At 39.7% G+C, this 25,363-nt stretch overlaps 3 protein-coding genes and 1 pseudogene across 3 annotated transcripts; all 4 read right to left on the bottom strand.

Annotated features, from left to right (window-relative positions):
- Positions 1-876: 876 nt before the first annotated feature.
- Positions 877-2,230, bottom strand: LOC124252509 (hemoglobin subunit beta). Its single transcript, XM_046686107.1, has 3 exons — positions 2,107-2,230; positions 1,756-1,978; positions 877-1,131 (listed from the first exon to the last, which is right to left on the bottom strand). The coding sequence occupies exons 1-3, from the start codon at positions 2,196-2,198 to the stop codon at positions 1,003-1,005; spliced, it is 444 nt and encodes a 147-aa protein (XP_046542063.1). The 5' UTR covers positions 2,199-2,230; the 3' UTR covers positions 877-1,002.
- Positions 2,231-8,217: 5,987 nt separating this feature from the next.
- LOC124252532 (hemoglobin subunit beta-like) lies at positions 8,218-9,575 on the bottom strand. Its single transcript, XM_046686170.1, has 3 exons — positions 9,472-9,575; positions 9,134-9,356; positions 8,218-8,346 (listed from the first exon to the last, which is right to left on the bottom strand). The coding sequence occupies exons 1-3, from the start codon at positions 9,573-9,575 to the stop codon at positions 8,218-8,220; spliced, it is 456 nt and encodes a 151-aa protein (XP_046542126.1).
- A 3,506-nt stretch (positions 9,576-13,081) lies between these two features.
- LOC124252533 (hemoglobin subunit epsilon-4) lies at positions 13,082-14,540 on the bottom strand. The gene is made up of 3 exons (XM_046686172.1): positions 14,442-14,540; positions 14,106-14,328; positions 13,082-13,210 (listed from the first exon to the last, which is right to left on the bottom strand). The coding sequence occupies exons 1-3, from the start codon at positions 14,531-14,533 to the stop codon at positions 13,082-13,084; spliced, it is 444 nt and encodes a 147-aa protein (XP_046542128.1). The 5' UTR covers positions 14,534-14,540.
- A 9,114-nt stretch (positions 14,541-23,654) lies between these two features.
- LOC124252538 (hemoglobin subunit epsilon-like) lies at positions 23,655-25,086 on the bottom strand (annotated as a pseudogene).
- Between the last annotated feature and the right edge of the window lie 277 nt (positions 25,087-25,363).

The raw sequence follows: 25,363 nt of genomic DNA, 5'->3' as shown, positions 1-25,363 counted from the left end.
TCTTCCTAACTAGATTCAGAATTGGGGTGCAGGAGGAGACAAGGACCGCTTGAAATTCATATCGTATTTTCAGAATCTAGAATCCACTCAAGTGGCTGTTGAATGAGAAAATGAAATTAGGATGTGTTGCTCATGGTAACACTATGCTAGTGACTACAAAGGCAGAGAATCCAGCAGAGGCAGGATAAGGAAGAGAGCAGATTTCCAATCACTTTCTGAATGTGAATGCTAAAGCCTCCTGAGGAGAATGGGCTCTCATTTGTTATAAGCCCATGAAACAATTATAAGACAGCAGTGAATATCAAGCCACAGAAAACCCTTTTCTACATTCCCCTCAGTCCTATACTTATCACAATATTAGCAGCCCCTTCCTTCCGGTGCGGACTGTGAAAGGCTCAAGGAAGAGGCAGCAAGACTACCTCCCCTTGCTTTTCCTCTTTCAAGCAGATCTCTATAAGGTAACAGGGAACTAGGGTACCAGTGATGGCAGGATGGCAATGGGGACAGTAAAACATGTAAAGGAAATCTTGGAGAAGCAGGGATGCCTTTAGGCAGAAGAACTTAGTCGGCTTAGGGCTATGAGGACAACCGAAGAGAGAGAAGATATTTATAGGGCAAGCTATTTAAAATAAATAAAAGCATAGCAAAAATCTATCCCCCAAATCAAGCCTGAATTTGAATCCTTTTTGGAGGGAAAATAAAAATAGGCACCAGTGTCTGTTTCCTACATATGTTAAATATTTACAACCTCTTTTTTTATCGAGTCCGAAATATATAGTTGGTCTGATGTAGCTACTCATTTCTTTATGACTTAAATGCTTTACCCTCCCATGTGCCCATCTGAGTGAGAGACGCAGAAATAATTGAATATACCAGTGCAATGAAAATACATGTTGTTTATTAGGCAGAAGCCAGGATCTCAAAGGCTTTCATAACATCCCCATGTTTAATTGTTGGACTTTGGGCACAAAGAGGCCTTTCTCAGAAAGCATGAAAGGGAGCTCAGTGGTATTTGTGGGCCAGTGCATTGGCCACACCAGCCACCACCTTTTGAAAGGCAGCCTGCAACTCTGGGGTGAATTCCTTGCCAAAGTGGCGAGCCAGCACAACAACCAGCACGTTGCCCAGGAGCTGTGGGGAAGAGAAAAAAGAGGGGGCATGGTTAGCAGAGGGAAGCAGCTTGGGCTCAGAATATTCCAATCTTATCCAAAGCTGTGCCCTAGAATATAAGCAGAAAAATAGCTGAATCTTGGATGTTACTATTTATGTGAATCCACTAATAACAACCTGAATTTATACTTAAAAATGTCTCTCCCTTTCTGCCTTAACCCAGAACTTGTTATGTTATTCTTTAGAACCATGAAAGGAAGCAATAATACATGTTATCCTTTTTGCTTTGAAAGAAAGAATTAGAGACAAGGGAAAGAAAGTATTAGATGAATTTTTTTTTTTTTTAAAAGTAGATTCAAAGAAGAAAGTTGTTTTTAATTAAACACTCAAAAAATTTAATTAAAAATACAATGAGAAGATATTGCAGAGACCAAAAAGAGGAAAACAAGAACGAACCAGCAGAAACAAGGGTTTTGAGCAAAGAGAATAAAAGAACTTAAATGTTCCTCCGGAGTCCACAGTGATGCAACCACAATATCTCTTCGCATTCTGAACTGCAGCCTGACTTTCATGTCCTCTCCTCATTACATGAGCTTGACCAAAAAGAGGAAGGCAAAGGAGAAATTGAGGGTCACAGAGACTCACCCTGAAGTTCTCAGGATCCACGTGCAGCTTGTCACAGTGCAGCTCACTCAGCTGAGCAAAGGTGCCCTTGAGGTTGTCAAGATGATGCACGCCGTCACCAAAGGAGTGTAGCACTTTCTTGCCGTGGGCCTTCACCTTGGGGTTGCCCATCACAGCAGCAGGATTGGACAGATCCCCAAAGGAGTCAAAGAACCTCTGAGTCCATGGGTAGACAACCAGCAGCCTAAGAGGTTTTAAACAGCACAAGAGACAGAGGCAGTCAGTACCTGTCAGAAACCCAGGAGACGGTTGTATATTCACATACCCAGCTTCTACGACTCTCCTTAAGCTGCTTGTATCCTGGATACTAACCTGCCCAGGGCTTCACCACCAACTTCTTCCTCGTTCACCTTGTCCCACAGGGCCAAGACAGCTGCCTTCTCCTCACCACTCAGTTGCACCATGGTGTCTGGTTGTGTGGTTGCTAGAGAACACGGTTGTGTCAGAAGCAAGTGTAAGCAGTAGCTGGCCCTGCTCTTCTTTTTATGCCCAACCCTGGTTTATGCCCTCCCTTCTCCTGTGAGCAGATTGGCCAAAGCCAGGGTGTGGTTCTCCAGGGTGAGGCCTGAGAGATGACAGCCATACCTGTCCTAGGCATTTCTAGAAGTGTCTTATAAGTCTGACTTCGGAACCTCAGCTCTCTCTCTAGGTGTCTCCAGATCCCATCCCAGCCGTAGAAATGCTATTATAATTGTCCTCCTCAGCAAATTTACTTGCACGTAGTTTTAGAATCACAGCCTGGTAAGCTTTGAGAGATTGCATCCTCAATTTTCGTATTACACAGATGAAGAATCTGAGGTCCAGCAAATGGAAAAGATTTACCTGCTGTGGTAAGTAATTTAGGAGTCTGTGGATGGATCTCCTCCTGAGTCTTCAGAATATGCAAAATAGTTACAAAGACATCATGAATGAGACCTCCTCCCCTCTTCTAAGTATATCTTCCTTCTCTTGGTTTGGATTAAATCCTCCTGGTAAGAAAACAAATATTCATACATTTTTTTCCTTAATTTAGTCATATGACCAAATAAGTGATGACTGAAAAATAGAATAAATATCTATCAAGACTCGTCTGTGAAATAATTACTGTATCAGGTTTTGGGGAAAACAGAGTGATCTCTCAATGAAGTAAGAAATACATATAGGTTAAAAGTAGTTACAACCCAAATTGTTAGTAATCCTAAAGAAAGCAATGTTTTCAAAGAGTAACCAGGGATGTGAAACTTACTTCTTCCTGGACTGATCTGGGAAAGTGTCTGGGAGAACAGAGAAGCTTCTCTGTGACTAAAAAGGAGAGATAGGAAAGTGGAAAAATATTCCAGTCTTGTCCCAGATTATTTCTTTTTCCTCCCAGGCTACTAAGAATGCTGTTTGTATAATCATTTCTTTGACTCAAATTCATCACTCATAATCTCATTTTCTCTCTATATTTTTGGTATTTTTGTTTATTTGTTTAAACCCTCCTGTATTAAAATTTACGCTTCTATCTCTACGGTTTTTCCAACATTCCTCTTTATCCCCCTGTGTAATCAATTCTGTTAACTTCAGGTGTAGAGTTCTGCTCCTTGCCACTGAAATATGCAATGAAAAGAGCAAAAGCAGCAAGCATTTCAGAGCTCAGCATAGGACCTCAGATTTCCCTGAGGGTGCTAATAGTTATTTTCCCAACTTTCTGTCATCTCCACCTCCTGCATCATCCCCCTTCCTGAGTTCCCACTACGTTTCACTAGGTAAATGACCATGCATTTTCTACTTACCGTGTTTCTCCTACCCTAGAGTCTTCTCCTGACTCAAGCCCCCTGATGTCTAGAACCATCTTCCTCTCTCTCTTGCCATCACCGGCAACAAATACTTAACAGAAGTCTCTCATCCTGTCAGCAGTAACAGTCTGAAACGTTAACCACAAAAACCTTTTTATGTGAACCAGAAGAAAAGGACTTCTCTGTTTCTAAAGAAATTCATAAAATTCCCACTTCCACTGCTTCATTCTCCAAAACACTTTCTCCATCATTGCTGGATAAATAAAAATTCCTCACCCTGTTTACTTGTAACAAGCCACATGAAGTACTTGTGAAAAAACTTAGTCTGATTATTCTCAGACATATAGGAAAGGCTTGGTTCTTTTCTGCCGCCTGGAGATTATATCAGAATTATATGCCCCTAAAAGATTACAGGGGTAAAATAGACAGAATTTAAATATTTTCCATTTATATTCATTCTTCTTTAAAATCCTGAAGCAAAGAGGGTCTTACTATTGGTCTATCTCTGGGAAAAGATTTTTCAAGTTGGCTTCTAGGAAAAGAGGCCTTTCAAATGTTTTAAATGTTAAAAAAAAAAAAAAAAGATTTAGCTTGACCTTTAGAGTCTGAGTTTCATTTTATTAAGTTTAAACCTCTATTAGCCTTATCATTATTTTACATTCCGACTGTTTTCAAGACCCCATTTCACACCCCTGATATCAGAGGGCAGGCATATGTATATAAAAGCAGGTCTACTGGGGAAGTTTGGACATGTCTTTTGCAGGAACTCTGTGTCATGGCAAATTCCCAGACCTTACTAAATGGTATAGAATACATTTATAATTTCCTGCAAAGAGTCAAATTGTCAGGGCTACATATGCCATTTTGATTGACAGAAATTAGCATCTACTTAAAGACTTGCTCTGCCATTTCTTGTGATCAGAAGTTGTTCCCCTGAAGTCCTCTGTTGAGTCTTGTTAAACCTCTTTTGCCATGAATGACCCAGGCACCAGTATTTTGTATTGGCAACTGCTGCAACTACCCTCATCCCGGCTTCGGGACAGGAGCTGCTGTTCTCTCTTACTGTTGCTCCTTAGCATGACTGAAGAATGAAACAGACTTTTCCTTCTATTTCCCATGACCCCGCAAGGACAAAGCTGTAAACTGTAATAAGACATGAAAAGCTCAGACATACCAGATAAAATAAGGAAGAATGAATAATGATAAATGTGGTGATGTTCAGAGCCTCAGGCTCAAACGCAGGTCAGCATTCAAAGGTTCTGGAAAGCTTCTTAGACCCACTGCGATCTTCATCATTGTGAGGTTACTTCCACCCTGTGAAAGGTACCAGGATGTCTGTTCTGCTATGATTCGAGCCCCTCTGAACATTCAACACACACACACACATACAAACACACAACACCCTACAAGTCTGCAAGAGAGAGACAGAAGTTTTCTTTTTTCCTTTGTTCCAGTCTGTTTACTTTACCTAATTTCTAATGTTCTATACCAGGATGGGCCTGGTCTGAGTATAATTAAGAGGGTGAGCATTAATTTCCTTCAAGAGAGTCATGACATTCATCCAGAGGGGTGTGGTTTTGTCATTTGTTTCAAAAATTACACTCAAATAGGACACCCTTGAACATGCTGTAGTGTTCAATGCTAAATTCCTTAAGTAGATCATTTCAACAATTTAATTTATATCTTCCTGTGTTGAGCTCAGTTATTTTTTTTTTTAGGAAATTTTTTTTTTTTCCTGCTTTATCTCCCCAACCCCGCCCCCATACATAGTTGTATATCTTAGTTTCAGGTCCTTCTAGTTGTGGGATGTGGGACGCCATCTCAATGTGACCTGACGAGCCGTGCCACGTCCGCGCCCAGGATCCGAATCCTGGGCCACCACAGCAGAGCGTGCGAACTTAACCACTAGGCCACGGAGCCAGCCCCGAGCTCAGTTATTTTTTACTTTTCTCTCCCAGATGCACAATCTCTTGGTTCCTTCAGTTTAACATCCTTTCAAAATTAAAATATCATTAAATTGAATTAATAAAATTAAATAAAATAAAAATGCTCCAGAAAGAGTAAAACTTATAGAGAAAAGTACATACACACAAAACAGTTTAACAATAGGATACTTACTCACTTTTAAAAAAGTCATATTTCTTTCTAAAAAGCAATGAAGTTAGTATAGCCATAACTTTGACAAGTATATTCTAACTCTTACAGAACAACTCCCACATTAATATTTCCTCCATTCAGCTCAGATTTTCACTCATAATTAGCTTTTGTGTACCTCACTAAGTGGGCCATGGTGCTGATTTATGGAGAGTAAAGCAGCAGTCTTTTCCAAGTTAAATTTGAAACCGTACATCTTTACAGGCAGAATCTTGGCTTCAGTTTAGACACCCTTTACAAATGTGTAAGGCATTAATTCATAAAGCCAAATCTCCAGGGCACTGCTCTGAGGCTCCAGAGATGGATAATCTAGAATATCATGCTAAATTCCCTTGATATTAAATTAAATTAAATTATTTTAAAATGATTATGGAAGCTTACCCACAATTCTTTTGTTCATTTTATTTCTCTCTTCTTCGCTCTTCCCTTCCCCTTTCCTCTCCTCCCCTCTCTCTCTCCCTGCCTCCTTTCCCTTCCCATCTTTCTCTCTTTCACACACATACACCATCTTCATTCAAATGTACTGAACATAGTCTATAAAGCAACATGATAGGGAAGAAGTTGAAATAACCATTGGATAAATTATCAAGTAAAATTAAAATCAAGTCTTAAAGCATTAATTCCATTCCTAGACTTTTACAGAAGCTCTACTCTAACAAAGAATGAGAATATAACAACAAGCTGCCAAGTCTCTTTCCACCCCATGACCTCCTCACTCCCAATGTGGCGACAGCAGTGCCTGGTATGCAGTAATTGTTTGGGCTTGATGCACGTCCCATCCAGGTGACGTTCTCTTGAGTTCTCCAGTATTGGGATTTTTAGGGCCAATTTCTTCTCTAGAATCACTGGCCAGCTCTAGAGGTGAAGGAACAAAAGAGAGTACATTGAGTCTTTATATATTTTTATTCTTCTCGTAACTATTTAGAAGGAAGAAGCTTAGTTTATTTCCCCCTTTCCAGTTTATGAAACCCACAATCTCTCTTACCCTCTTTCAAATTTTCTGAAAGTCTCCTCTTCTCCTATTATCTGATTCTTAGGAGGACTTTTCTGTAGTCAGGAGTGTAAATGTAATCTTCCTAAAATTTCTCTAAGGTGACTTTGCTTCTAAGTTGTGAGACTATGGTTCTTAAAGATCTTGTTCACATATAAAGACTTCTCAGTTCTTACTTGGTACAATGACCTACGGAGAAAAAAAAATGAGTATAAAAAAGCATCTGCCCTAAGGCAATTCAAAACCTAGTGGTGAAACAGTAAACTCTAATGTGTTGTCTACACCCTGGTAGAACAGGCAGAGTTATTATGGAAGTGCATATATACAGAACAAAGTAGCAGGTTCTGCTTCAGGTAGTCAAGTAAGTCTAAAATTAATCAACAGGAACATGATACAGATTTAAAGAAATGCATACAAATTAGAAGGTTTTAGAAAGCCTTCTAATTTTTCTTATGACAAAAATAATTCTCAAAGATGTTTTACTACCTACCATCCGAAAGCAAATGATTGATCAGTGCTTTACTTTCCTACATGATTCTTTGTTGTATATTGTAGCATTAACACCAAAGGAACTTTATGCAATCGACTATTGTTCAGATTGTTCTCTAGTCCCAGGACTTCTAAGACAAGGAAGAATCACTCATTCATTCACTGACTATTTCATTTAATAAATATTTATTTTCTGCCTATGGGAAAACTTTACAATGCTCAGTAGTCATGTAGGATAGTATAAAATAGGCAAAAATGTTTATACAGCATGAGTGTGACAGATAAAGAAATGTGAAAAATGGGTAGAGGAGGAGAGTTTGGAAAGATTTCATTGGGCAATATTGGCAATATTGGAAAGTTCTTTGAGGCCAAAGTCAAAAGAGGTCACAAGTGATATGGGAGCACTGAACTGTGCCTGAAATGGGAGAGGGTCAGCAATTAATTTGGGAGATGTTTTGGGGCAAGTGAGAAAGGGAGGTTATTTCTTAAAGCAGGAACACTTGATGGAGTATAGTATTCCTGGCTACAATATGCAGGCCAGGAAGCAAGAAAAAGGAAACACAACAGTGTCTTGAGCAATCATAATATCTCTAATTAAGAACATCATTTTTTGAGTAGTTGTTGGAAATGGATCAGAGAATTCACTCAAAAACTACGTCCTAGTTTTGTGGTCTCCCATAGAGCCCCTGTAATACTGGTATCCTCTCTATATTTCCAACCTTCTTAACAATTCCTATGTTTTGGTGGTAGAAGTATTGTGACTGTGTGTCATCCCCTTCCTTTTCTCATTTCCCTTGACATCTTGGTATAAGACACAAAAACTTCCTATCTGTAGATCCTCAGGGACTTTCCCATACCCCCAGAGAAAAAAAGAATAATTAATTAATTAATTAAATGAATCAGGAATTTGAGATGAAAGTTCTTTATTAGGCAGAAGCCATACCCTTGAGGGAGGGCATTATTTCCCTAAATCCAGAAATTAGGCTAGGGAAATAGGGTCTTCCTGTGGTCACCAGGAAGCAGATCAGGATCTCAATGGTACTTGTGAGCCAGGGCATGGGCCCCACCAGACAGTGCCTTCTGATAGGAAGCCTGCAACTCAGGGATGAATTCCTTGCCAAAGTGGTGAGCCAGCACAACATCCAGCATGTTCCCCAGGAGCTGTGGGGGAGAGGTAGATAGACATATACACATGATTAACAGAGAAATCAAGCTTGGTTTCTGAGAAACTGAACCAATGATCATTTTCTTCTGCCCATGCTCTAGCCCAAACTGATCCTCAGGCTGTCCCCACGAGCATAAAGGAGTAAACATATATGTATGTATTACATATAGATAGCTAGATGATAGATCGATGGATAATTAGATATACACATAACATATTTATATATTATATATGTTAATTAATGGATTAATTAGTGTGAGGATGGGCTGTCTTTTAGCAACAACTGCTGCCCCATTTCCCTACTTTTGGTATTTCATCCACTTTCCTTTCCATTGGATCTTGACTCTATAATTTTCCAATTATCCTTCAATTTTGAAGTGACCTATAACCCTAGAACAACATCTTGTGGCTTTCTTCTTTGAGGAGCCTTTCCAATCCCCATATGGAGACACAGAAGGGTTTTTCCAAGCATAGAAGTAGCAGATGAGAGCTGGTATGCATACATTCGGTACTGAGTAAGGAAAAGGAAGTTAGGGGTAAAAAAGAGAGAGAGGTAAAAGAAAAGACATTAAAGAAAGAGCTTGATAAAAACAAGGAAGGTTGTGAGAAGGGAAATGATATGGAATATTGAAAAAAATATATAAAACTGCATAAATTTTGAAAAGCATCAAATGGTGACATACACAAAAGTAAAAAGGAATGTGGAGTAAGAAAATGTAGGTAAAATAACCAGCAAAAGACTAGAAAGTGAGTAGAAAAATGGAGAACATCTCCTAGATTCACGATGAAGTTCTCAGGATCCAAGTGCAGCTTGTCACAGTGCAACTCGCTCAGCTGAGCAAAGGTGTCCTTGAGGTTGTCAAGATGATGCACGCCCTCACCAAAGGAGTGTAGCACCTTCTTACCATGGGCCTTCACCCTGGGGTTGCCCGTAACAGCAGCAGAAGTGGTCAGATGCCCAAAGGAGTCAAAGAACCTCTGAGTCCATGGATAGACAATCAGCAGCCTAAGAGGTGAGAACAGCATAAGAGACAGAGGGAGTCAGTGCCTGTAAGAAACCCAGGGGACTGCTTTATCTCTACATGCCCAGCTTCTACTGCTCTCCATAAGTTGCTTATAACCTGGATACCACCCTGCCCAGGGCTTCACCACCAATTTCTTCCTCGTTCACCTTGCCCCACAGGGCCAGGACGGCTGTCTTCTCCTCACCACTCAGTTGCACCATGGTGTCTGGTTTTGTGGTTGCTGGAGAACATGGTTGCATCAGAAGCAAATGTAGGCAGTCGCTGGCGCTGTTGTTCCTTTTATGCCCACCCCTGGCTTCTGTCCTCCCTTCTCTGGGGAGTATATTATCCAAGGAAATAACAGAAATTCATTGATTTGTGAGAATATAAGATACATCCTCTTTCCTTAGTTGCCTTCAGCTGGTCCTGAGATTGGCTGTTCTAGATCTCATGTGTCTTGACTCAGAAACTCTGCTTTCACTCTACTTGTCTCTTGATCTCATTTCCTTTAGCAGTTCCTTCTATAAATATGCTCCTACTCTCATTTATGCATAGATGTTTTAGTCTGATATAGTGGAATGTACCTTAGAGTTTAACTTATCCAATTCTTTCACTTTATAGTTAAGAAAACTAGACCTAGAAAGCAGAAATTTTATCAAGTTGATTTTATATGGAGCTTCTCTTTGCCTCTAGAGGTATTTATAAATGGTTGGAATAGATAAATATTTTCACATAGTTTTAACTTTCTTCTTCTTTGGGTAAATATTTCTGGTCATAAAATTCCTTTTCTCCCTTCCTTCATTGAAATAACTGTTCACTAAAAGAATGAAAAATAATTAGTATTGTCTCTTTATCAGCTACTAAAATAGTTTTGGGGAACATGGATTATAATGGGAATAATTCAACGAGAGATATAGAAAAATATCTGATACCTATAACATAATTGTTTAAAACTATGACATGACTAAATAACGAATGAGGTGGAATTACAAGGAAGATTTACATTCCTCAGCCAGATTGTCTGACAGGGTTTCTGGGAAAATGCAAGAGCAGAAATTTCCACAGCTATGTCCTCTGGAAAAAAGTGAAGTTACATCCTGGAAAGAAGATTCAAAAGGAATTTCACTCTTTTCTCAATACAAAATAGTGCTAAAATGACATACACATGTATACCCACAAGCATAGCTAGAAGGAAGAAAGGAAGTAAAGGAGGGAGAGAGAGAGGGAGGAAGGGATTGACAGAAGGGGAGAGAATGGAATGGAAGGGAAGGAAGAGGGAAAAGAATATAAAGAAGAGGAGAGGAGAGATTGACAACTCCAAAATTTGACAAGGATATAGTTCAACAAAACTCTCATACTCTGCTGGTGAGAGTATAAAATAGCATAATTGCTTTGGCAAATATTTGTTGGTATCTACTAAAGCAGATTATATGAAAAACCTATGAGCTAGCAGTTATACTTCTGGATATAAAGAAAGGCATACTTGTGTGTGTGCAAAGACGTATAGAGGAATGCTTGAAACATCAATATGCATACGAATCACAAACTTGTAGCAACTTAACAGTTCCTCATTTAGTGGAATAGGTAAATTATGGTAAAGTAAAAGAATTAAATACAACAAAGTAAGGAAAAGAATAAATTACTGCTTTACATACAGCAATACAGATGAATTGTACAATGTAATGTTGATTAAAAGCAACCAGAGACAATAATTCAAGCTACATGATTCATATATAGAAAGATGGACAGTGTGACTTAGATTCAGGTCACAAGGAGAGTGTTATATGTAGGAAGCTTATTATTCTTTAACCTGAGAGCCAAGAAAAACTATCAAAAAATTCAAGGAAGGAAGTGGCATGATTTAATTTGTATTTTTCAAAAATTATTCTGACTTCAGTGTATAAATGAACTTTATAGCAGACATATGAGAGACAAATAGAATGACATTGGAGTAGGGCAGCACTAAAAACACCATATCTCTTTTCTGGCTTGAGCACTGGGTGATGTGTAGTCACTGAGATGGGGAACACAGGAAGAGGGCCAAGTTAGGAAAAGAACAGGAGTTTAGTGTTGGACATGTTGTATTCGATGCACTCTTGGGCAATCCAAAATGGGATATTAAGCAAAAATTTAGATACATGGATCAGGAACTCAGAAAGAATAGAATCAGGTAAAGAATACACAGTGTATCAGAGCACAGAGGAACAGATCCTAGTGCATTGCATAAACCACGACCTCGACCTTTTCAAGAATGACAGACAACACACTTTACAAATATCTCCTTGAAACCTTGAAACATTTGTGAGATAGGAATCATTATCCCATTTTACAAGGGAGAAAATTAATTGTGAAAAACATTAACTAAACTTTTCAAAGGGATGGGGCTGTAATTTGATCTTTATCTGTTAATCCCAAAGCCCTGGCCTTTAGCTTCTATCCCAGGGACTTAGGTACAAGAATTTGAAGTGATTACCACAAAAGTGGCTGTGCTCCTTGCCTGCTTCAAACAAGAGACCTGTAGGCCTGTTCTGTTCTGTTGATAGATTTCCAACTTTTTACTCACCAGACAAGGAAGCTGGCTATCATCTGTGACTTCTCTACTCTCTGCTTCACTATGTTACAAGTCCTAAAGTATCTTTGTCTCAATGGTTCCTTGCTTAATTTATTCTTAGTTTCATTGCTCCTGACAAGTTCAGTTCTTTGCCCATCACTTCACTACAATCGTGGCAAACCTCCATGGCTATATCCAAGTTAGACCCTGTCTTGTCAGTTCTATAGCCACAATTTCCCTAAAATTCCCTGTTCATTATGTTCATTATGTCTCTCAAGAAATTCACTGGTTCTTTTTGTTGTAACAATATCTTGTTTTCCTGCTTTTTCTGGTCTCTTTAGAAGATTCTCTAGTTTTATACCACCCCACTGCTCTTAAAGGGCAAATTTCTCTTTTGTTGCTTTCACTTGGCTTACTGATTCCTGAATTTGTCATTTTCCCACATAAACGGCACTTTATCTCCAAAGTCTTAATGTAATTAGAAATATGCTCCATGCCGCAGAGCTAGCCGGTGAAGTACAGATTCAAACCAAGGCAGTCAGTTTCTTTGCCTTAGGGAGGGCGCTTCCATTAATACCATTGAAGACGTGAGAGAAAAGTTTAGAGCATGACCTTGGACTGGGTCTCTGGGTCATCTTTATTGCATTATAGCTGATAAAAATATGTTTCTTATATTAAATAGAAGTGAACTATAACCCAAAAAAGAGCTCTATTCTGAGTTTATAGAAATAACAGCTTATCCAGGTCCCATACTCTGACTCCTACCATGCCCCTATTCAGTATCAATAGTCTTCTTGTATGTCTCAAGAGTACCTCCATTCCCTCCCTTTTTCTAGAGACCTTGTCCACCTGAAGATCTACTCTCTCTCCTAAGGAGTAACTACTTTATGGAAGCCACTCTTATATTACAGAATCTTGCAAGAGTCTCTTCTCTACTCACCCCAAACTCCCAATCCCTGATACTCCTATTCCAATCTGAGTGCTTTCTTTTAGCTCAATCAATATAAAGGAAAAGACAGAGAAGACAAGGCTAGTTCTTATAGAACAAATTTTTTACTTTATTTGTATCATATAGAAGTTAAGTCTGGAGGCAAGGCACTGTCCCCCAGCCTTCAGGGGATGGACTCTTGGAACACTGGGCCCTCCAGTAGGCACCAAGAAAGTTGGACAGGCAACTCAGTGATACTTGTGGGCCAGAGCATTAGCCACACCCATGGTCAGCTTCTCCCAGGCAGCCTGCATCTGTGGGGTAAATTCATTGCTGAAGTGGATCGCCAAGACAATCGGTATCATGTTGCCTAGGAGCTGGGGAAAGAGTAGGGATAAAAAAGAAAACAGCACATGGTGAAAAGAAGGCCTCAAACTGACCTTGCAGCAAAAAGATATGACACTTATTTCCTTCCTAATAAGAGTTTGAACAACTTCAGGGTCATGCTCCCACAAAAGAGCTCCATTATGCCTTGTCATTGGCTTCTATATGACTCTCAGCCCTGTGCCTCCCACTGTGTTCTCCCCTTCTCTCATTTATCCTGTCAACTCATGACCCCAGAACATTGCTATGTATTTCTTCTCTCCTTTGGAGACCCTTTTTCTTTTTTAAAAGTAGGATTATAGTACTACAAGGAACCTTAATATATGTAGTCTAAGTACCCAGATGTTACATACATTCAAATTGTTTGGACAGTCGTATGACAAAGAATCCTGTGCCGTGTACACAAGAACATTTAATCACTGCTAAGGGGCGGGGTTTGGGGGAGCCACAGGCATCTATTGAAAAAATTGCTCTTACTTTGCCCTGCTTAATTCTGGTTCTAAACTCAGGAACTGTGCAGAAATATATTCATTAATTCTTATGGAAAATTTCAATTTCCAAAGGCAAGGTGTCCTTCTCCCTGGCTCAATTTGTATTCTCGAAGCCAAAAATATTTAGCTCAATTTCAGCTAATGCTCTTCACAACATGTATCTTTTTAGAAATATCTGAAAGCCAGTGGTCCGCACTGGTCATAGTAATGACTCTACATGGGCTTACCTACCGTGATCTTTGGAACAACCTAAATAGCCAAATCAAGCCCTTCTCTAAAATGTTACCTCCCCAAAATACCTGTATAGGACAAGACTTAAGTGTCTATGTCTCCAAAGATATCCAAAGCAAAAGTATCTATAATGAAAGAACAAAGCACAAGCTGGCCCAGAACTTACCCTGAAGTTCTCAGGATCCACATGAAGCTTGTCACAGTGCAGCTCACTCAGCTGAGCAAAGGTGCCCTTGAGGTCATCCATGTGCTTAATAGCATTTCCAAAGGAGATCAGCACTTTCCTGCCATGAGCCTTGACCCTGGGGTTGCCCATTATTGCAGAATCAGAGGATAAGTTGCCAAAATTGTCAAAGAACCTCTGGGTCCAAGGGTAGACAATTAGGAGCCTATGAAATAATCATAGTCACAGACCAGACAGGAAGTCAGCATATGTAAGAAACCTGACCAATCCCTCTTTCAGGAACACTTTTTTCCCCCTGCCCAGGCCTCCAGTGCCTACCTTCCCAGGATCTCGCCTCCGGCTGCCTCCACATCCACTTTGGCCCACAAGCTAGCAATAGCAGTCTTCTCCTCTGCAGTAAAATGCACCATGGTGTCTGGGAGCTTTCTGGTGATCACAGATGAGCCAGAAACAAGTCTGTGCTGCCTCTTCTTTCTGTGCTCTTTTATTCCTCTTCTCTGGCCGGAAAGTCCTCTCTTCTCCAAATGAAATAAGACTATTGGTCAAGGTTGGGTTGTCACCAGCAGGGGTGGGGTCTTGACAAGGGAGGGTCAGCAAGATGGACATTTGTGTCTCTGATAGGAATGGATATCTTTATCAGGGGGATTCTGCTGTCCTCTCCCTTACCATCTATTATGCAATTCATCTCTCAACCTCCCCACCACAGCTACCCGTGAAGTGACCTGTACATTGACCATGAGACATAACTAGAATTAGAAGAGGTAAGAATTATAAATCTATTGGGCATTGTGTCAGGTGCTTACACGACATCATTTTGTTGTTCACCTGGGTATAGAAGAAGCCACAGCTCTTTGCTACCAATTTTTCTAAAGTTCAGATTGGGCTCATGATTTTATAGTTCTTGTAAATGGAAAAAAAGACCTCAATCTAGCATCAGTTTGGAAACAATATAGGTAAGAAATGAGTAATTTAGAGAAGAATTGAGCATTGCTTCATTATTGTTGGGTTCTGTTGATAATACATGCACATGTCTAATCAAATTATTTTCACTCTGACTATATGGACAAGAGTCTCTGGCCAATACCAAGTATCTACTCATTTGTGTCAAAGAATACACAATTAAGTATTGGGGAAAATAGCCGTTCTTGGGTTCAATGAAGAGTATGCTGGAAGCACACTCCTTGCTGTGTTCAATTTTTCCTCAGGTCTAATCAGGCAATCTGCACTAACAGTACTGCACACACTATTGCTGCTGTGACCTAAGTCACTTTAGTCTCACGCATTTCAAACAAGCATGTACGGGACTAGACAGCACACACTTCCAATGGGAGAGGGAATGCTTTCTTTTATATTTTTCTCTCAGAGTGTATTGTTCCTGCATTTTGAGCTCCAGGAAGCTGTTTTGTTTCTTTCTCCCAGATATCCATTTTCAAAACAAAGGTATATATAGAGTTTAACAAATAATCCCCATGTATATTTACAGAGGAACTCTAAAATTTAAAGAGTTCAATCCAATATTATAGAGCTGAATTTCTGTTATTAGAAAAGAAATCCTTTCTGTCCATTTGATATAACGAGAGAATTTTATGTATTCAGCTTGGAAAAGACTTAAATGTAAAACTCAGATAACAATTGTGAAGCTGCCGGAAGCTAGTTTACCATGACAGACTCAACTATCTGCGAACTCTCAGTCCCAAACTTGGTTGATGTGAGCACTTTGGTACAGAAATATAAAGACAAGAGTTTGAATCAGTCCCAAAAGGATTTGCTTCAAGAGAAGAGGTCAACGAAATAAAAGAAAGGAGAGGAAACTTTGAGCACAGCTAGGAATCCCAGTTACACTCAGTTGTGGTGCTGGCCTGAGGGGATGGCTCAGGGCTCATGCTCTCTAATGGCCCTAATGCACACATTCAACAGGGTGTGAGCACACTGCAATCTCTCTGACTCAGGGACGTTTGCAACTCTGAATGTTGGCGAATAGCCCCCCATCTTTCCAGCAAACCAGAGAGTGATTCTGGCAGCTACCTCTAATGCCGGCTTTTCTCTCACCCTCTGTAGACAATCATTTCCCAAGACTTTTTGATTCTTTCTTGCTCATGGCTGTTCCACACTTCCAATTTATTTCCATGCACACTCCTCCCACTGGCATCTGGATGATTATCACATCAATGCTAGATCATCATAACAGATATCTAACAGTTTTCCATTAATTCATCACATATTGAAAAGATATATTTATTGAGGCCACTCATGCCATGCATTGTTTTAAACGCTGGGCATCTTGGATGAACAAAACAGCCTATCTAGTCTCATGATGCTCACATTCTGGTGGAAAAAGGAGACCAACACCAATAATTAAAAAATTAATGAATAAGAATTTCAGATGGTGTCATATGACAGGAAGAAAATGCATCTGATGATATGGTAGCAAGTGACTACAGAAAAATAATATAAAGAGAGATATCCTGAAGAAAGTTACATTTGAAGTGGGACCTTAATAACAAGATGGAGCCAGGCAAAAGTAGTTTGTAGAAACAAGTTCCTAGAAGTAGGAAAGACAAGTGCAAAACTCTGACTCTGCAGAGAAAGGAAAAAGAGACAAAAAATAAACTTGGAATTTCGTTTAGAGAAAGGCATTACAAGGTTGGAGAAAATATGTTAAGAGAATAGGAGGAAGCAGAGTTGGAGAGATGGGCCCAGTTCTTATTTGGGTACATGAGAGTAGAGTGAGTGTTTTATTCTAAGGCATGAGAAACCAGCAGGGATTTGTACACCTCACATTAGCATGATCGCTAATCTGCTCAGCACCACAGCCAGGCTAATCTTCCTTACTTTCCTTTCCATCACATTACACTCTTGCCTATAAACCAGTATGAACTTCCAGTCATACAGAAACTCTTACGATCTCTCCTCCCCAGCTACTCAATGCAATTTCTTTCCTTCTCCTTTTGATCTCACAGTGCTACTCCGTTGCTCTGGGCTGGCTTCTGAGCCTCTTCTGGTTCAGTTTACAATGATCTCTCTTCCTTGAAATGCCGTAGCTAATCTGCACACTTAGGCATTGTCTCTCTCGACTGTGTGCAATTATTTAAACATTCCTAGGCAGCTCTCATTGTTTAAAGCATAAAGCTCTTTAGTAAAGTCCGGAATCAGTTCTTCAGAGTTGACTTTGAAAGGAGCTATCCCTTGCTCTGCCCTCCAAACCCTCCTGTTCTTAATCTATCCTCACAAGGGCTTGTGACAAACCAGCTGCTTTTAGAAGATGTATTCTTATAAGTAGAATGGAATTACAATCCCTACCTGGACCTTACTTCTTAAGATATGGGTTGATTTCCCTCTGTAGAATCCCTATATTGGTACTCTACCTCCATCCAAATCCTTTGCCTTCACTGAAGCCTTCACTCAGGCCCACATAATTTTCTGTTTCCGAGGAGTTCATGTCCCATGACACCTTCTGTCTCCCACCAGAACTCTCCCATGTCTTTGAATTTAACTTGAAGAACTCCCAAGTATATGTTCAACTAAATTGAATGCCCCAGTTGTATATTCCTTTTATTGCACTGTTGTTTTATTTTCTTGTCAAAATCTGTACTTCATACAAAAATTGAATTAGAAGCTCACACACACGCAGTCCAACATAAAATCCCTGGGGTTCTCACGTACTTAATAGCACATGAGAAAAGTAGAACTGAAGACAATTATAGAAGAATTCTTAACAGAACATTATTATTATTATTATTATTGATATTATTATTAATTGAAAAATAAATCTGTTCCTGGTGACTCTACACTGTGAGCAAGGGCTTCAGTGATACTTGTGGGCCAGGATATTAGCCAATCCAGTCACCATCTTCTGCCAGGCAGTCTAACCTGGTGAGTGAATTTCATCTCAAAATGATTTGTCAAGACAATCATTAATATATTTTTCAGAAGCTGTAGAGCTGGAAACAGATAATAGATTTGTACAATGAGCAGAGAGCTCCAGACTGGCCTCCAGGTGTCTGGCCACCCAACTCCTATTTAGAATCAAGCTGAGGTCAACTTTCCTCAAAGTCTGGAGTCTTGTCTAGTCACTAAACACTGCTAATTTGTTCCCCTTGCTGGAGTAATGCTTAGTCATGATTTCACTCTTTCTATTTTCTTCCTACCACCAACACCATATTTTATGTCCCGAAAAACAAAACCTCATAGCTTTCTTTCCATATCCCTTCCAGGCCACATAGTCTAGCTGTTTCTCTTCCTCAGAGACACTTTTCCCCACTTCTGGATTTTTAGGAGGTAAGTTTGAAATAGGTCACTAGAAGCAAGTTTGTAGAAATTCCCAGCCAATATATAAATAGCCTTAGCAATATATTTTGAACTCTAGGTCCCTTCTTTATACAGAGCCAACATATGCCTGCATAGATATATCTCCTTCACCATTTTTTCTATGCCTCCAGGAAGGAAAAAGTGAAAAATAAAAAGTAAAGGCAAACTTTCTTCCCTACAATGACAATTACCACAAGACATTTTTCCTCACTTCTGTATAAGTCTCTTCTGAAAGCCAGTAGAGTGCAAACAAGTTTCTCTAGACTTCTAGAAGCACTCCTTAGGCCCTAATACATTACCACTTGATCTTAGTTCAGTGCTCTAGAGTTGCTTTCCTCCCAACTCAAGTGTTTTCAAATACTTCACCTCCCACAGCTGTCCTTGGTTATAGTCAGATCAGTGCTCAGTTGTCTAAGTTGTCCTAATGCTAAAAGTAAGAGGGGATGAGTGTCTTCTGGTTTCACCCTGAAGTTCTCAAGATCTACTTGCAGCATTTCAAAGTGCAGCTCACTCAGTTGGACAAAGGTGCCGTTGAGATCATTCAGGTTCCTTACAGCTTTTCCTAAGAAAGTCAACATCTTCTTGCCATGAAACTTCACTGGGAGTTTCTCATGATAGCAGAGGCAAAGGAATGTTACTAAAGTTGTCAAAGAACCGGTGTATCCTAGAATAGAGACCATGTGATGGGATTATAGCAGATATGAAGTTAGAGCTCATCACAGGACCTGAGAACTGACCTGGACTACTGCCGGGGTCATCTTCCTTCCCTTCTTCCTCTGCCCTGGCCCCAAGAACGTATCTGTTCAGGGCCTAGTCTCCAACCTCTCCCATATTCTCTTTGCCCCACAGGCTTGTGATTATATCCTTCTCTTCAGCTTTAATGTGAACTATGGTGTCTGCTCTGGGAGCTTGCTGGTAATCCCAGATGTGTCAAAAATAGGTATTTCCTGCTGCTGGAGTGTGTGGTCTTTTTTTCGTTATCACTGAGTCACTGACCCCTTGCTTTGCCTGATTTTGTGAGGCTATTGATCAAGGCTGGACTCTGAATACTGTTGTGGTATTTAGACAGAGAACTGTTACTATAGTAATTTGCGTCTGTGATAGTGTCTTGGAGACCCCTTGATGAATATGTGTTTTTATACCATTTCCCTGTTCAACTCAATTATGCAAAATTTCCCTATTCTCTCTGTTTTTTAGCTACTCTCCCTCTCCACCACACCATGGGAAGCTAGTACTTTTTGCCAACCTTCCTTACAATTCTTGTCACTATCTCCAGATGTGCTTTTAGATTTAAGCTGATCCAAGGGTAGGAATCTGGAAAATCCAGAGATTGAGGGTTTCTTGGTTACCACTACAGAAACTATGATAGATTCCAAATAGGTCTCATTCAGTTAGGAGTGATTTCCATGGAGAAGTGATAAACTGATCTGTGAATAGACTTCTCTGTGGGTCAAATTTTGCCCATGATCCCTTTGGTTCACAATAACCTGGGAGAAATGAATCCCATAAAAAAAATCAGTTTAAGCACAGGAATAGAGTAGTATTAGGCAATAAAATATAGGAGACTGGACAGTTGTCTCATTATCTATGTGCCTTTGTAAAGCAAACCATGTCTGCTTGTCTGGAAAAAGTTGTTTACCTCTGCATTTGTGTCTACCACAGGCTATGAGTATTTCCCACTGCGCCAGTGTGTGTTCTGCCTGGTGCCCCAGGGTTTTGGCGTGGTGTAGCACTTCCATCTTAGTGAAGACAATGGTAGAAAGCTCCTGGTGGGTAGTGTGGACTTGAAAGAGGTATGTCTGATAAATGCTGGGTTCGCTTTTCAGCTGGTCTTAGTCCAAGAACTAACATCAGGAGGCATTTCCTTTGCTTTCTCTTGGGTGCTTGAAAAACAACTCTAAAGGGGCAGAGGTTCTATATTCTTTTACTAATTGTCTACACACTGTCGCAGCTGGGCCATCACTGCACCATAGATAACTTTATCTCTAATTCACTACAGTTTTTGACAGGACACACTTCCAATGTAAGAGAGTCAGATTCATACTTTTTTTTTCCTCTAAGAGTGATGCATGATCTCAGATGTTATCTGATCAGGAGTTCTGAAGTTTCAGAAATCTGATTTGATAATTTGCCCCTGAGATTAGATACTTGCAGATCAAATAAAAATGCAGGTTAAGAAGTTACCCATGTAACAACTGCTTTTCTCTTTGCTTTCAAGGCAACGTTTTGCAGAGGCTTATCCCTCCTTGTCAGAAGTTCTTCCGCACTTCCATTCTTCTCATGGCCCTCCTTTTGACATTGTCTAAATTCTCACCTATAAAGTTGATTCCTCACAAAAGTCAAATAAGATGTTTTCAAATATTCTTTCAACAAATATATTGAGTTACTATAAAGCATCAATTGTTCTATGTACTGGTGATTTAAGATAAACAATTCAGAAAAGGAAGCCTCTCACAGGGGACTATATTCTATAGTGTAAGAGATACATAGAAATAATAAGTAAATCAATCAGCAAAATAATTTCATGTATTATTATTTGGTATGAAGAAAATAAATATCTTGATGTGTGCGGGACACAACTATGTAAGCAATGATCTCTTTAAGGGGGTAATATTTGAACTGGAGCCATAATGACATGAAGATGTCTGCTATGGGAAGATATTAAGAAAAAAGTTTCTGAAAGTTGGAATAGCAAATGTAATACTCTAAGGCAGGAAAGCACACATATTTACACACACACACACACAACACGTACATATACATATGTATACTTAGTATGTTAGAGAGATAAATAGTATGTTAATCAGGTTGATATGTAAATAGTAAAGAAGAGAATGGCCAGAGATGATGTTAAAGAAGTAGCACCTGCTTAGTCTCTTTAAGATCATTTCAGAGGTGAGAAGCGAGAAGCTATTAGAGAATTTTAATCATGATAATGAAACCATTTATACTCCATTTGTACTCTTGTCTAGATGAATATTGCAAGAATATCTTGTTCATTACTAAACACTTTTTCTCAAGTGGCTTTATAGACTATTGATAAATATTAAATCCTATGCAAATATTAAATACCCTAGGCCTGAAGGCCTGTGTGTGTCTAAGATGTCTACAGCTAACCCATGAGGGTAGCATAAAAGAAAGGTATATGGAGGTAAGAGATTGCTCAGGTGTGAAAAGAGTAATAAATAACACAGGCAAAGAAGGCATCTTGCTTTCTTTTAATTTAGAAAATAGATTGATGTCCAAAATAAGCAGGGAATAGGACAAATACGGGATTTGAAGACGTTGGACACCATAATTGCTTACAGGAGGAGCTCTATTAATGTATGTTAAGTGGGTGAGTGAATGGATGCTAATTGTACACAAGTAACTCCTATTTATTCTGCCTAGTGAGTTAGTAATCATTGAGTGACTCATGAAAATGTTAAAGAAACTCCAGACACTGTTGAATTGTAGCAGTCATTGTCCTATGTGCTCCCATCCAAGAATGTAATATTAGAACTCTTTGTGGTGGACACATATGGGAAAGATTCTGAGGAAAACATTTTAGTTCTTAAGATCAGTGGAATGGGCATAGAAGTGAGATGAAGTCTTCTTAAAACTTATCAACTATTTCTTGAGTTAATTCGAGTATTCCAGAGACTTCTTAAATGCCCTGGAGTTTGAAATGATTGCCACAAAAGTGGCTGTCCTCATTTCCAGCTCCAACGCTGGGACGTCTAGGCATTTTTTACTCTGTCAATAGATTTCCTTCTTCTTACTCAGCAGAGAAAAAACCTGGCTACCATCTGTGACTTCCTCACTAACTATCAATCAGTTTACAAGTCTTGCTGAATCTTTGCCCTAACTGTCCTTTTCTAAAGATTTTTTAAAAGCTTAGTCTCACTGCTCTTGTCAAAGTCTAGTCCTTTACCCAATCTCTTCTTTATAATCACAGCAAGCTCCTGGTCCCATACCCAAGGCTAGACTCTATCTTCTCAGACCAGTTATGCACCAACACGTGTCAGTTTTCCTAAAATTCTTTATTCATGTTCCTTCTCCTGTACAATAATTTTGACTTGTTCCTATTGCATATAACACTAACATCCTTCCCTTTATAACCTGGTCTCTCCAACTGCTTTCCAAATTGGTGATACCATTCTTCTGTTTTTAAAGGACTGGTCTCTTCTTTTCCATCTGGATCTGGTATGCTGATTCCTGAAATTCAGGCTTTGAATTTGACGTTTCCTCACAAAATGTCCTTTTATTGCCAATAAAGCTAAATTGGTTTCAATAATGATAGCTATACTTATACCTAAATATAAAATGAAAACACTATCATTAGGAGTACGTGTATACATGTATATAGGTACAGTATATAGAAAATATAAATACTACCATTAAAAGACAGAAATTATTTGGAAAATAAATTATCTATATTTAGAGAGGGAGAAGAGAGCTTATTGTGTTCCAGGTGGTGTAGTAAAGATCTTACATGTATTAATTTATTTACTTCTCACAAAATGATCTTTGACAAACGGGCTATGGGAATGAGGGCTTAAGGTATTTAGTAATATATCTCTGGTCATAGAGTCACCATGTGATGCTCAGATTCAAATCAAGGAAGTGGTTTCATATATCTTAGAGATGGCTCCCCATTAGTGCAATTGACAACACTGGGGAAAGGCCAGGCAAGCGTCCACGACTTGTAATCTGGGAAAGCCATTTCACCCCAGTATAGCTGATCAAAAACTGTTTCTTACATTAAATAAAATTAACTATAACCTCAAACTGAGCTCTACCCTTAGTTTATACAGATAAAAATCTATATAGAACCCATACTTTGAGTCAACATATCCTACCTCACCATCAACAAGGCTCTTACAGCTGTCATGAGTCCCTCCATTCTCAGAATTTCTTCAAAGACATGGTTGCACTGACCCTGTTGAAGCTACTCACAAGCTTTGCATTGTCTTATTCAATCTCACAAGAATCTCTTTTTTGTCCTGTTCATACACCCCTTCTCCAAAGCCCTCAGTGCCCATGGTGTTCTTTCTTTCTTTTGAGTAGACACAAAAGATGAAGGCAGAGGTAACAAGACAAGAACATTTCCTAAAGAACAGAGTTAATCTTATTTTTATCATTTAGAAGTTAAGTCCGGAGGCAGGGGACTGTCCCTCCATCTTGAGGGACTTTTAGGACACAGGGCCCTCCAATAGGCACCAGCATAGTTGGGCAGGGAACTCAGTGGTACTTGCGGGGGGCCAGAGCATTAGCTACACCTGTGGTCAGCTTCTCCCAGGCAGCCTGCATTTGTGGGATAAATTCCTTGCTGAAGTGGATTGCCAAGACAATCAATATCATGTTGCCTAGGAGCTGGAGAGAGAGTAGGGATAAACAGTAAACAGAATATGGTGAACAAAGGGCCTCAAGCTGGCCTGAGCAAAGAGATATAAGGCACATTTTCTTCCTGATCAAAGTTTGAGCAATGTTCAGGGCCACATGTCTGCAAAAGGATATCATTATGGGCTTGATATTAACCTTAATATGACACCAAGCCCTGTCTCTCCTATCGTATTCTGTTCTCTTCTTTGCCCTACCAACTCATGACCCCAGAACATTGTTATGGATTGTTTTCTGTTTATCTTTTCCAAACGTAAGACCATAATATGACCAGGGCCTTGTGGAATAGTATATATCCCAGTCATTACATGCATACAATTTTCCTGAACGCTCATGTGAAAAAGAACCCTGCATGATGTGTAAAAGGGCACGTTATCATTGCTCAGGGGAAAAAATCCTCTTTAAAAACTTGTCCTTACTTTGTCCTGGTTGGTCTTGTTCTAAATTCCAGAATTATGCCACAAGGTGTGCATCAATTTTCACAGAAATTTTTAGTTACCAAAGGCAAGATGTTCTTCTCTCTCCCCAAACTTAACATTCCCCGGGCCACTTAGCTCAGTTTCAGCCGACACTCTTCACAAGATGTTTTTCAGAAATATCAAATGCAAGTGGCCTTTCACTACCCTTGATTTATGTTCTGTATAATCTTAGCTATGGCATTTACAACAATAAAATTCTCAAAATCAATCCCATCACCAAAATATATCCCACAGCTAACCCCTACTTCACAATAGGTAACTGCCTTTATTATCAAAAGTAACCATGGTACGGAAACCTAGGGTGAAAGAACAAAGCACAAGCTCACCTAGAACTCCGTCTGAAGTTCTCAGGATCCACATGCAGCTTGCCACAGTGCAGCTCACTCAGCTGAGCAAAGGTGCCCTTGGGGTCATCCATGTGCTTAACACCACTTCCAAAGGAGGTTAGCTCCTTCTTGCCATGAGCCTTAATCCTGGGGTTGCCCATTATTGCAGAGTGAGAGGATAAGCTGCCAAAATTGTCAAAGAAACTCTGAGTCAACGAGTAGATGACCAGGAACCTATGAGATTATCACAATTACAGACCAGATGGGAAGTCAGTATGTAAGAAACCTGTGAGTATATAAGAAACCTGACCAATCCCTCTTTCAGCAACACTTCTTTCTTTTGTTTTTGCCCCCTGCCCTGGGTTCCAGCGGCTACCTTCCCAGGATTTCACCTCAGACTGCCTCCATGTTCACCTTGGCACTCAGGCAAGCAACAGCAGCCATCTCCTCTGCAATAAAATGCACCATGGTGTCTGGGAGCTTTCTGGCAATCACAGATGAGCCAGAAACAAGTCTGTGCTGTTTCTTCTTTGTGTGGTCTTTTATTCTTCATCTCTGGCGCCCATCTCTTGCTTCTCCCAATGAAATGAGACTATCGGTCAAGAGTGGGTAGTCACCACCGTGTGTGGAGTTTGGACAAAGTATAGTCTGGAAGATGGGCATTTGTGTCTCTGATACTGTTGGGCAGCTCTCTCAGAAAGACTCTACTGTTCGTGCTCAATTTGAACCTTCACTTCTTTCTTTT

This window comes from Equus quagga, chromosome 14, assembly GCF_021613505.1.
Source record: "Equus quagga isolate Etosha38 chromosome 14, UCLA_HA_Equagga_1.0, whole genome shotgun sequence".
Lineage (NCBI taxonomy): Eukaryota > Metazoa > Chordata > Mammalia > Perissodactyla > Equidae > Equus > Equus quagga.
Note: the sequence above shows the minus strand (reverse complement) of the source record. Positions and strands in the feature narration are given on the sequence as shown.

Excerpts from the sequence above, each read along its gene's own strand:
- LOC124252509 (XM_046686107.1), bottom strand. The coding sequence starts at position 2,198 with ATGGTGCAACTGAGTGGTGAGGAGAAGGCAGCTGTCTTGGCCCTGTGG. Across the intron at positions 1,979-2,106 it reads GGTGGTGAAGCCCTGGGCAG|GCTGCTGGTTGTCTACCCAT; the intron begins GTTAGTATCCAG and ends AAAACCTCTTAG. Across the intron at positions 1,132-1,755 it reads TGGATCCTGAGAACTTCAGG|CTCCTGGGCAACGTGCTGGT; the intron begins GTGAGTCTCTGT and ends TCTTCCCCACAG.
- LOC124252532 (XM_046686170.1), bottom strand. The coding sequence starts at position 9,575 with ATGGTGCAACTGAGTGGTGAGGAGAAGACAGCCGTCCTGGCCCTGTGG. Across the intron at positions 9,357-9,471 it reads CTGGGCAGGGTGGTATCCAG|GCTGCTGATTGTCTATCCAT; the intron begins GTTATAAGCAAC and ends CTCACCTCTTAG. Across the intron at positions 8,347-9,133 it reads TGGATCCTGAGAACTTCATC|CTCCTGGGGAACATGCTGGA; the intron begins GTGAATCTAGGA and ends TCTCCCCCACAG.
- LOC124252533 (XM_046686172.1), bottom strand. The coding sequence starts at position 14,533 with ATGGTGCATTTTACTGCAGAGGAGAAGACTGCTATTGCTAGCTTGTGG. Across the intron at positions 14,329-14,441 it reads GGAGGCGAGATCCTGGGAAG|GCTCCTAATTGTCTACCCTT; the intron begins GTAGGCACTGGA and ends ATTATTTCATAG. Across the intron at positions 13,211-14,105 it reads TGGATCCTGAGAACTTCAGG|CTCCTAGGCAACATGATACC; the intron begins GTAAGTTCTGGG and ends CTCTTTCCCCAG.